Source organism: Bombus huntii, chromosome 1, assembly GCF_024542735.1.
Source record: "Bombus huntii isolate Logan2020A chromosome 1, iyBomHunt1.1, whole genome shotgun sequence".
NCBI lineage: Eukaryota > Metazoa > Arthropoda > Insecta > Hymenoptera > Apidae > Bombus > Bombus huntii.
The window spans coordinates 26,974,823-26,987,456 of record NC_066238.1 but is presented as its reverse complement, the minus strand read 5'-3'; the positions used below and the strand labels follow the sequence as shown (position 1 = coordinate 26,987,456).

Genomic DNA, 12,634 nt, shown 5'->3' with positions numbered 1-12,634 from the left:
TCTAAACATTATAAACGTTATTGAAGACTTTAAAAAAGGTATCCTCCAAGCGTTAAAAGAACAACAAATACAATTAAATGAAATAAAAAATACACTATCAACGCACGAAGAAAGGTTCGACGCCATCTTCAGCACTTTCAATAGTACAGATGACGAATAACCAAAATACGCTAAACCAACAATTACAGCAAAAAACACATAAATTTAACCTAAAGCATCTGAAAATAATTGCAATAAATGCTAACTCTTTAATTTCAAACCAAAAAAGATACAGTATGCTAACCCTAATAAATAAAGAAGCCCCCGATATGGTACTCATCTCAGAAACAAAACTTAACAAAAGACACAATGTACACTTCAAAAACTACTCCATGATAAGACACGACAAACCGAACACCAGTCAAGGAGGAGGAACAGCGATCCTCATAAAAAACCCCATAAAATACAAAACAATTCTAATTGATAAAATAACAAGTTTCAAAACCTTAGAAACAACGATCATAAAAATAAAAATAAGCAATAAGGAAAATTTATTCATCACTGCAGCCTACGCAACCTACGGAAACCAGAAAGAATTTAACTACGAATTCAATAATCTTTTCGAACTCTTACAGCTCAACAAACCGGAAAACTACTATATAATAGCAGGAGACCTTAACGCAAAACATACAAGCTGGAAAAACGAAATAAACAACACGAGAGGCAACTTCATTAGAAACTGGCTAGACAATAAAAGCATCCACTACAAAACAAACTTATACAGTTCCGAGCTACCCTCTTACCCAAAAGGAGGCTCATACCTGGACATATGCCTAGCAAATGTGCGACTAAAATTTCAAAACCTACCTCCAAATAACACTCTCAAAACCTTAGCCTATGACAGTGACCATAACGCCCTAGTATTTCACGTAAACAAAAATACATCTGACTTCCTAACACTCAAAACTCAGACCGAGACACCCAGGTACAATTACAAAAAGACAGACTGGAAAAAGTTCTAAAACATACTCGAACAAAACTGCGACCTAAACATCTACAACAACGTCAACCTAACAAATAGACAAATCGACTCATTCATAGACGAAATAGAAAAACATACACAAATCGCTCTCCAAAAATCCGTGCCAAACATAAAACAAAAAAATTCATGCGAGCCCTATATCAACAATAAAATAAAAGATCTACATCGAGATAAAAGCTACATACTCTCCAAAATAAACAATATAAAATATAACTATTCTTACGACAAAAGAGAAGAATTAGAATTTCTAAAGTACCTACTATACAGAATAAAAGCGCAACTGAAACAAGAATTCGCAAATTCTATAAACCATTACTGGACAAACAAAATAAAAAACATCTCCAAAAACAACTCAGCCAACATGTTCCCACAAATAAATCAAATCTTTAGACCAAAAGAACAAAACCCCATCCCACCTCTCAAATTACCCTCAGAAAATGCCTCCCTCATCCAAGAAGCAGGTATAACGATACACAACACCATCAAAGACACCGAGGGTGACTTCATAATACCTAAAACAATAGAAAAACTAGACATCATCGGCACCCACTTTTCCAAAATACATACACAAAACGAACACATGGGCCGAGAACAACTAAACAGAATTATCATCGCCGAAACAAACAAACTCAAAAATGAAATGGAACAAGACAAAACGCTAAACAAAACAGTCTGCACATTCTCAAACGAAAACACCGCAGACGACCCCAAACAACCAGATCCAGAAATAAACTACTTCACAAATTACAATCAACTAAACACAATCTTCTCCAAACTAAACAACAAAAAATCCTCTGGCTTCGACGGCATCCCAAACATTTTACTCAAGCGCCTACCAAACAAAATAAAATGGTACTAGACAGTAATCTTCAACAATGCTCTAAACAACACATATTTCCCCAGAAAATGGAAAAAAGCCAAATTGATAGCTATAACAAAAAAAGATAAAGACGGCTCATCGCCCGCAAACCTACGACCCATAAGTCTCCTCCCCAACATAAGCAAAGTATTTGAAATAATCATAAACAACCCCCTAACCTCCTTCTGCACAAAAAATAACATAATCCCAGAGAATCAATTCGGCTTCCGACACAAACACTCCACAATTCACGCAATAAACAAACTTACGTCGGACATCTGCTGGGCTCTAAACGCAAAACAACGAGTAGCCGCCTGCTTAATAGACCTCGAAAAAGCTTTCGACACAGTCTGGATTCCAGGTCTCATATACAAATTGATCAAGAAAAATTTTCCTAAATACCTGATTAAAATAGTTTGGGACATGATCACAAGCAGAACATTCGTAATAACTGAAGGTTCACACTCATCAAGCAAAGAATTTTCTATAAAAAACGGTCTGCAGCAAGGTACAGTAAATTCCCCGTTACTTTTCAGTATTTATAATAGTGACTTACTAAATCTCTTTAATCTCAATACATCCGCCCATAAACGCTCCATAGCCTTCGCAGATGACCTAGTCATCTACGTAACAGGCCGCAAAACCAAAACAATAAAAACGGAACTCCAAGAACTTTTTGAGAAAATAAACGACTATTACCACGCATGGAAACTAAAAATCAACATAAGCAAATGCGAAACCATACTGTTTAGACCCAAGTCAAGTGAAATCGGCCCAATAGAAAGAGAATACTGCAAAAAATCTGAACTAAGAGAAAAAACAGACAAAGGGGCTCTCATACCACAACAAAAATTGTGTAAAATACCTAGGAGTAAACATAGACTATAAATTAAACTACAAGCAGCACACCGAAATTCAACTTACTAAGGCCAATAAAGCATTCTGGAAAATAAAAAAACTATTCCACTCCAAACATCTCGACAGCAAAGTAAAAATTTTATGCTATCAAGCACTAATCAGACCGATTATAACCTACGGATGCTCAATCTGGTACAACATATCAGCCTCCCAAATGGAAAAAATTCGCATATTCGAAAGAAAATGCATCAGGGCTTGCTTGAGTACTTACAGATCCGAACACAGCGGATTCAAAAAATATGTAAAAAACAAAATAATATACGACCTAGCCAACATTCATCGCATAGACTGTCACATCCTAAAGCTAATAAGAAACCACTTCGCGCAAGCGGCAAAGATAAAAGAAAATAGTTTAATTTTCAGTTGCTTATTTCCAAATGACGCATATTACAAAAACACTCTGACAACAGGCTTCATCCCCCAGAAGCTTTCCTATACCTAGACGAAAAAAACTACTTCCAAGATCAAAATAATATCCCAATAATTTATCACATAAAAAGAAAAATAGGGATCAAAACTATACTTTACGAAGAAAACCTAAATGGACAGACCGCAGACACGAGGTGGAGATACAACATGGCCCTCCCTCCGAAAGACACTAAAGACAAACATAGAAAAAATACAAAAAAATATTGGTGGATACTGAATCCATAATAAAATAAGAGAGAAAATCCATTAAACCAATAAAACTCAATTCTGCCCCCGTACAACACAGGTGCAAACATTGTAATTTATTGTAATTCTCTTTCTTTTAAAAGAAACCTATTATCCCCCTCCCCCTTCCTCTCATCCCACCCCTCCCCAAAATCCCACAGCACCCAAAAATATACTACCGAAGCGTCCTGTTTTTGCGACCCAGTTTCCAGAACAGTAAAAACAAATAAAAACAAAATTATATAGAAGCTCCACTCCTCCAGCGGCTTAAACCAAAAGGTTATATTCAACACGAAAAATGTAAAGTGTCGACACATATTATAGCATGGCTACGTCGTACCGTTGCGTATCGGTATCTTTGCCTAAGATATCATTATATAAATTCACCGTTCATTGTGTACACCATAATGTATTTAAAATTGTATCTTGGGTTTAATAAACATTTAAAAAAAAAAGAAAAAAAGCACTCGTTCTCGTCAGATCACGAAAGTTAAGCAGCGCCGGGCACAGATAGGACTTGGATGGGTGACCACCTGGGAACTCCGTATGGCATTGGCGAAACGCACTGGGTCCGCCACGCCTCCCGGTGGGGTTCGCGCTTGGACGCTGGCGGCTCAGCGCCTCGGGGCCGCCAAGCAGTCCGGTAGGGGAACCGGGCTGCCTGGCACGGCGGCTCCAGCGACGAGGCGTGGTGTGACATGGCCACACACCCCTCCATCAGCGGTGGTATTGAGCGCGCAGGGGGGGGGGGGGGGGGGCGGTGTGTCGCTCGCACCGGTTCCCGAGCCTCTCTCGAAGGCAGCCGGGACGGTCATCATGGAGGTTTTATATAGTTGGAGTTCCACAATACCACGCCACTTTTCCCAGAAGCGGCCTGGCGTCCGTGCGGATTTCCTCCACGTAAATATAAAAAAAAAGTTATTTTTTATGTAGTTGATGACTCATTACTGATCATGGTGTTCGATACCATGTTCAATCAACATTATAAATCCGGAGATATACGAGGGATTTATCCCAAAAATCGAGCCAATTAAGGGAACCCAGTTTGGTAATGCAGTTGTGAGGAACCATAATGGACGAGGTTATATGAGAATAATAAATACCACATTGAGAGATTACGAACTTACCTCACCTACGATGGTAATTAAAGAATTTGAAAACCTCACCTCGCTCTCTTGCATGACAAGCAATGCAATTTCAAAATCAAAAGAAACTGGGTTCGAGAAAATAATTGAATTACTACGAACATTTGAACAAAGAGGAGAGAAAAAAACGTCGAAGAATTAATTCGGAGGAATCAAGATAGATCTCATATTCCAGGAGATACGCTGGAAGGAACTGAAATTCTAGAGCATCGAATAATTACAACGCATGATATACCAATCAATATTAAACAATATCGTTACCCACCTGCACATCGAGAAGAGATAAATCGTCAAATTCAAGAATTACTGGACACTGATGTCGTAGAACCATCGACATCTCCGTACAATTCTCCGTTATGGATTGTGCCGAAGAAACCAAACTCGCAAGGAAACAAACGTTGCAGATTAGTTATTGATTATAGGAAGCTTAATGATAAAACGATCGGCGATTGTTACATCGGGTGACCCTCTACCTAAAGCAGGCCATACACCGCGGGCCAGACGGACACCAGATGTCCGCTCATCCTTGCTGCGTACCCTCAATAGTCTTAAGGACCCATCATAAATCCCAGTAATTTGCTAGCTAAGGTCCTTCAGACTCAACAAATATCCTTTTTCTGAATCATTTCTAAAGACTATTGTTTACTAGGGCTTGACAAGGGAAGGTTAGTTTTTCTCAAGTACGATGCTTCCTACTAGCAACTTTCTATCGAGGGCGGCTAAGACCCTTCCTAGTCCACCAACCTTCGTTTATCCAATCAGAAGCAATGCATACTGCCCTCACTTTCCTGACCAAAAATGCCATGAACAAATCCGATGGTGCCGTGCGCTAGACACATCCATCGCTAGCTTTCGTCCGACACAGCATCGTCAACCAACTTTACTTCTTCTACACCGCTAGAAAAGTCAACAACTAAGTACAAAAATCTAACGCCTAACATCTAAAACTAAGCACAACGCTAGAGGAGTACAACTCACATCAACTACCTAAGTCGGTTCTCGGGAATATCGAACATTCACCTCCTCTATTAAGCATCCTCTAGTGCTACGTCCACTAACATACCAAATTCAATTATAAGAGCCTTGCTCTAGTGTGCATATCTATCTTACCTTCGTGCGACAAGTTGTTATCTACGATGTATACCTACTCGACAGTGTAACTTAAGTGTTGGAAATATATAACTTATAATTCTGTGAATCAGTGTTATACTAACTAAATCACCGCTATTATTTAAACCGAAATCAGGGGATCGATCAACTCGTGGTGTCGATTATTATAATCGTAACGGGAATTTACGACTCCAGTTGACGTCTCTCCTCGCGATTGCGTCTCCCCGCGATTGAAAATACAGCGATGCTTATCCGCTCCCCAACATCACAGAAATATTGGATCAATTAGGAAGTGCGAAATATTTTTCCACGTTTGACTTGGTATCAGGCTTCCATCAGCTCCGAATGGTACAGGAGGATGCCCACAAAACGACATTTTTCAACACCGTACGGTACTTTCAATTCAAAAGAATGCCCTTTGGATTAAAAAATATCACAGCAACATTTCAACGCTTGATGAACTCAGTGCTATCAGGATTGCAAAGAATAGAACTATTGGTCTGTCTGGATGACATAGTGATTTATTCAAGATCTCTTCATGAACACGAAAGTAAATTTAACAAATTAATGGAAAGATTAAGGAAAGCCAAATTGCGATTGCAACCCAACGAATGCGAATTCCTACGACACGAAGTTATTTGGGACATATAATCAGTGAAGATGGTATAAAACCAGATCCAAAGAAGATCAAAGCAGTATCAAAATTTCCACGACCAAAGAAAGCAAATACTATCAAGCAATTTCTGGGACTAGTAGGATATTATAGAAGATTCATACCTAATTTCTCCGAAATTGCAAAGCCATTAACGCAACTATTGAAGAAAGACATTGCCTTTAAATGATTGGAAAATCAAGAAAATGTAGAAAACCTATTCTACAATATCCGGATTTTTCCAAACTCTTCAACCTCCCGACAGATGCATCAAGTATTGTCAGACTTCGTTAACGAGTACTTTCCTCGGCGTCAACCTATCGCCACACAGAACCCGGGAACTCCTAGGGCCATAGGGATTGGGATACGCTCAACCATCGCGCAAGGCACCCAGTGCCTTGCTACCTCGATTAGCTAAGCCTGCAGGGGCTGTCGCTCGTCTCAGGTCAAACGGGGCGCATTCTAAGCCCTACCGTCTCTCCAGGACGGTTTCGGAGCAGGTGGGACGCTGCCCACCCGCCGAAGGCCATTCTTGGCCATCAACCACTGCCACCACGAGTCCAAACCCATAATTGGCCGAGCAGAGGGGTCGCTACTCCCTCCGGGCTTACAATCGACTCCCATGGTACCATCCTAAGTCTGGTGGAACTATCGTGTGGATGTACGGCCACGTCACTGCCGGCCGGCGACCTGCTAACCGTGCTCGGCAGATCCAGATGGGACTCACATAAGTGGGGGCTTCAAGGTACAAAGTACCCGGGAACTTACTCCGACGGTACCATCCTTGGCATCAGGATCGTGGGTGCGCTACTACCCAAGGCCACGTAGAGAGAGTGTAACCGTACCTTACGCTTACACTCCCGGCGACCTTCCCTGAGGTGTACATAGAGGACTCACGTAAGCGGGACGCTTGTCCCGACGGTCCTCCCTGGCTGCGGGAACGTGGGTTTGCCAGCCCCCATAGACCTACATAAGCAAGTCCTCCATGCGGGAACGACAGACGCATCAGGATACGCAGTAGGCGGAGTATTGAATCAGGGACCGTTTGGAAAAGGATTTACCAATCGCGTACGCCTCCAGATTACTAAACCCCGCCGAACGAAACTACTCCACCATAGAAAAAGAGTGTCTAGCAATCGTCTACTGCGAGATGCATTTCCTACCATACCTGTATGGTAGGAAATTTACTATAGTAACAGGCCACAAACCGTTAGTATGGATGAATTCCATTAAGGATCCCACGTCGAGAATTTGGAAATGGAAACTGAAATTAGCAGACTTCGAGTTTGATATCCAATACAAAGAAGGACGAACAAATGCAAACGCGGATGCATTATCTAGAAACCCACCAGGGGTGTGCCTGCCAATCAGGAAGCGAGAAGACTCGCCAGATCGATATTCACATCTAAAGATTTTAATTGGCTATCTCAACCGAGGGCCCTCCCATATTTGAAGCTAAACCACGCGTCTTGCCTTAGTTTTATGATCCGAGAAAACAAGGAAAAGCCTTTACTTCAAAACACCTTGCCATAGAAGAAACACTCGTAAAATATTTTGACCAAGCATTAGCCGAAATCGATGTAAACACAGGCGAGGAAGTAGCCGATCGAGAAATAGAGGACATCGAAGCAATAAGTGAGGAAGAGCCTTCTACGGCGGACTCTGAAGCAACTCGGCAACGAGGAGAAGACGCGAGATCTATGGTACTTGCGGAACTAAAAATTTCGGAAACGCGAGACTCAGTTACGAGAGTGAATGATCATAAAGTAATATTCGTCGATATACAGTGTGCTCCGATAAATAAAGGAGCCTTAGAAATGAAGGAAGCAGGGAAACTGCCGCATTATGAAGACCTAATGTTGAAAAGAGTAAGGTTGAATCAAGACTCTGAAAAACACATCATATTCCTACCCGTAAAGGAAAACCGAAATATTCCTATAACGCCAGAAAGTTTACTAAATTCATTGAGATCCTTACTGAACGTAGTAAGCGAAAAATAATTAACGTCCTTTAGCATTAGTAAAGGAAATTTGGAAGAAATACCCTGGCGACGCGCAATCAGGGAATTGAAGGGAGTATTTATGGAAAAAACCATAACTATCACCACCTGCACTGGGGAAGTAATCACATCACCAGTTGAAATACGAAATAATATAATACAAGAGAAACACGAATCATGCGTAGCGGGACACAAAGGAGTAACGAAGACTTATCAAAGAATACGATATTATTACTGGGAAAACATGAAGAAGGAAATTCAAGAATATATAAGAACCTGTAAGGAATGCCAATTGAAGAAGCTGACTAGAATAAAAACAAAACAACCAATAGTGCTCACGGATACACCGGGCAAAACCTGCGACAAAATTAGTATGGATATCATCGGTCCATTACCAAGAACACAAAAGGGAAATGAATATATATTAACTATTCAAGATTTATTGACAAAGTATTCGATCGGGATTCCGATAGAAGGGATCTCCTCAGCTGAGATAGCGAACGTTTTCGTAAAACGATTTATTTGCCGATTCGGGTCACCATTCTTACCAACTAGGGAGCGAACTTTACATCTTCGCTAATGAAGAAAGTGGCAAAGAGACTTCGCATCAAACAATACACCACGTCGGCATACCATAGATAAAGCAGCAGTTCAATTGAAAGATCTCATCACGTGTTCACCGAATATCTCAAGTTATACATCGAAAATTCCAGAAACTGGGACGAATAAGTGGAATTATCCATGTTTTCTTATAACACCTCTGTACACGAAGGAACGAAATTCTCTCCGCATGAATTAGTCTTTGGGCACTTGGCCAGGGAACCCACTGGTGAAATGATAATCGAAGAGAACATGGAACCAACATATGCGGAATATCTCAGAGACCTGTTTGATAAAATCAACACCGTGCAGCAAATGGCAAGAGAAAATTTGATGAAATCCCAGTTAAAGTCAAAAGAATATTACGACAGACGAATCAACCCGCAAAATTTCAAAGTAGGAGATCTGGTATATCTACTAAGGAACCTAGCAAAGGAAAATTTTCTGACCAATATACACGGCCGGATAAAGTGTTAGAAATTTTGCAGAATCAAAACGTCAAGATTGAAATGAAGGGGATTCTGCGAACAGTACACTTGAACAAGTTAAAACTAGCACACAACCGAAATAGACAATAGCCAAAACGATTTTAAGAGGCAACGTAGTATGGTAGTATATAGTATAACGCTGCTTGTCGAATAATGAAGATAGCGGAACCTAAAAGAAAAAAAAAGAAATTACTATGTATTCTAACCACTATTTAAATATAAAATGCGTTAATTCAATAATATAAACAAAGATATTGGAAGAGATTAAAAAGAGAAAAGTACCTTATAAATCAATGGGACTTGTACATAATTAATTATCGTAGAAAGAAATGTATATGCAGAAATTCCACAGGGATTGGTCATGGGTCCATTTTTGTAGAACATAGTATATGATGGTCAGCTGAAAGAAATGGATAGATTAACCTCAATTGCCTTAATAAAAAAAAAGGAAAAAAAATGATATTAAACATTTATAACTTAATATTAAAGTTAAACTAAAAGAAGTGATGATAACAGTCAATAATTGATGTTCGACAACAGACTTACAGTTGGCCAATGAAAAAAAAACCGAGACCATTTCACTTACAGGTACGAGAATACTGAAGGTAATAAATATTAAGATTGACAATTATAACCTGAAAAAGAAAGAATGTTATAAAATACTTTGGAATAGAAATTGACAATAGTAGGAAATTCACCACTCACATATACACAAAAGCCAACACAGTTATGAGAAGCTTACTACCAAATTTAATTGAATAGAGAGTATTAAAGCAGATACTACTGGAACAGTTAAGAAGGCAACAGGAAACTGAAAAACCAAGAAAAATTTAGTGACATTATAACAAAATAACACAACGTTGACACTGCGGTCTTCGCAAACAAGAAAAAGGACAGACCATCTTACTATGCGGATACTTACGAAATATGGCATTTTTTGTATACTTACAGATCTAACATAAATAAAAATAGTCATAATAAGTGTTGACAATGTAACGAAGAACCAGATGATGCCGAACATGCACTGTGTAAATGTCCACAATGTGAGCGACTCAGTGTACAGACTTGGAGAATAAAATTGGAGAACCTATAAGTGAACAAAGTCTTAACTAATAAGATATGGACTAGCTTCAAACTGTATTATACAATTATGTAGTAACAACCAATTAATAAGAAAATAAAATTGGCCAATAAGTATAGAAAGTGGTTAGAAATCAATCAAGATAGGCTAACCGAATATCAACAACATATATGACTGAAATAAAAGGATAATATATTACATTAACCTATATTATATTATTATACTAAATTGATATATAGAAATTAATATTATAATACACAATAGTAGTCGTTGATATGATACACAATAAGCATATTAAATTAAACAAATTAAATGGCAATTTTAATACTTACAGATGTAGGATAAATAAAAGTATTCATAATAAGTGTTGAGAATGTAACGAAGAACCAGACAATGCAAAACACACAATGTGTAAATGTTCCAAACACGTGACGCAGCATTGAAAAAAATAGAATCAAAGAACCTATAAACAATAATAATTCAATACACAAGCTCTAACTAATAATATATGGATTAGCTCTAAAAATTATACCATACAAATATGAAATAACAGCAAATCACAAGTATAAAGTAACGAAAAACTAATAAGAAGGAAATAGAAACAACCAATAAATATAGAAATAAGTTAGAAATTAATCAAGACAGATTAACTGAGTATCAACGACAAACACGATTAGAATAAGAGATTATTATATTGTATTGATCTATTATAGTATCATTATATTGAATCTGGTATAAAGAAGTAAAGTTATATTACGCAATAGTGACTGTGTGATACTATACATTATGAACATATTAAATTAAATCAAATAAACAAAAGCTGTATAAATATAAACCACTCATAACCAAGCAGTGAAACAGTGCTATTAATAATTTATGGATTTCAGCAGCAATACAATCCACAAGCTATTATATTAAAATAACACATAGTATATATACAACAAACACAAAGACAATATTATTGCCATTTGAATTTCCAATTGCACCAAAATAGAATTAGAAACAAATAACAAATAAATGATTATTTTGGTATTAAATAAAACACAATGCACGTGCTATTAATATTAAAGTAACACACCGTAAACATACACATTATAATGAACACAAAAAAATATTATTGTCATTTCAATTTTCAATTGCACTAAAACAGAGTTAAAATAAGTAACAGATAAATAATCATTCTGGTATTGTATAAAAAGTTATAAAACACTGGAAACATTCACAAGCGGCCATTTTGGAATTAATACTGATCGTTGCGAGCACAAAGAAGCTTTTACGCATGCGCAATGAAACACATACAATAATTTTATACACTATAATAAACACAAAATAATATTATTCCCATTTCAATTATACGTCATCTACTAAAATAAAGTTACAAATAATTAACAGATAAACAATTCGATATTAATACAAGTCACTATACTAGGAACATTCACAAGCGGCCATTTTGGAAGTGATGCTGATCGACACGTGCATTTAGTAACTTTTATACGTTGCAAAATAAATTATATTTTCGATGAAGAAATAAATATTTAATAAGATGATAATAAAACAAATGGAAGATTGTAACAGGAAAATAATAAATAATAATTAATACAATATAATATTACACTATTATACGGTAACAAGAATATTAAAAATTAATAGAGATCAGCCACGAGAAATAAAAAATAAATCAAAAGTTTGCTATTAATTGCAATTAACTATTAAACTACTAGCTATTCACGATTGATAAATTAATGGAGAAGAACACATAATATATAAGAAGCCAAGAGGCAGCGGACCTTATCCCTGAGAAATGATACACGTTATTATGCATTGACAACATTAATTAACTAAGAAATCGCACAAATGAACAAGATTAAAAACAACGAATATAAAACACGTTAATAATAGAAAATTTTGTTATGTGTGTGTAGGGAATGAGTGTCGAGATTTACAAACAAAAACGGAGACACGATCAGCCAAATTTCCTTTGGAAATTTGAACCCTTAGAGGGGGAGTATCACGTCCCGCGCTCCGCACGTAGCGTAACGAAAAAAACGAAAACTACAACATGCAAATAACGCGAGTGGCGATTCGAACACTCAAACGAACGCACGGT

At 37.6% G+C, this 12,634-nt stretch overlaps 1 protein-coding gene and 1 long non-coding RNA gene across 3 annotated transcripts; one reads left to right on the top strand and one right to left on the bottom strand.

Moving 5' to 3' along the window:
* Nucleotides 1–275: 275 nt before the first annotated feature.
* On the top strand, nt 276–6,549 carry LOC126870410 (uncharacterized). The gene is made up of 6 exons (XM_050628095.1): nt 276–964; nt 1,253–1,482; nt 2,242–2,388; nt 2,482–2,751; nt 4,773–5,058; nt 6,363–6,549. Exons 1-6 carry the CDS (start codon nt 276–278, stop codon nt 6,547–6,549), a joined length of 1,809 nt encoding a protein of 602 aa, XP_050484052.1.
* Nucleotides 6,550–7,064: 515 nt separating this feature from the next.
* LOC126869333 (uncharacterized) lies at nt 7,065–11,858 on the bottom strand. 2 transcript variants are annotated; one of them, XR_007692348.1, is made up of 6 exons: nt 11,606–11,858; nt 10,860–10,990; nt 10,396–10,533; nt 10,152–10,257; nt 9,729–10,081; nt 7,065–9,615 (listed from the first exon to the last, which is right to left on the bottom strand). It is a non-coding gene; the product is annotated as an uncharacterized LOC126869333 (long non-coding RNA). The 2 variants fall into 2 exon arrangements; XR_007691597.1 differs by having other exon boundaries at nt 10,860–11,858.
* Nucleotides 11,859–12,634: the final 776 nt, after the last annotated feature.

Excerpts from the sequence above, each read along its gene's own strand:
- LOC126870410 (XM_050628095.1), top strand. The coding sequence starts at position 276 with ATGCTAACCCTAATAAATAAAGAAGCCCCCGATATGGTACTCATCTCA. Across the intron at positions 965-1,252 it reads ACTCAGACCGAGACACCCAG|AGAAGAATTAGAATTTCTAA; the intron begins GTACAATTACAA and ends TTACGACAAAAG. Across the intron at positions 5,059-6,362 it reads ATCGGCGATTGTTACATCGG|TGAAGATGGTATAAAACCAG; the intron begins GTGACCCTCTAC and ends ACATATAATCAG.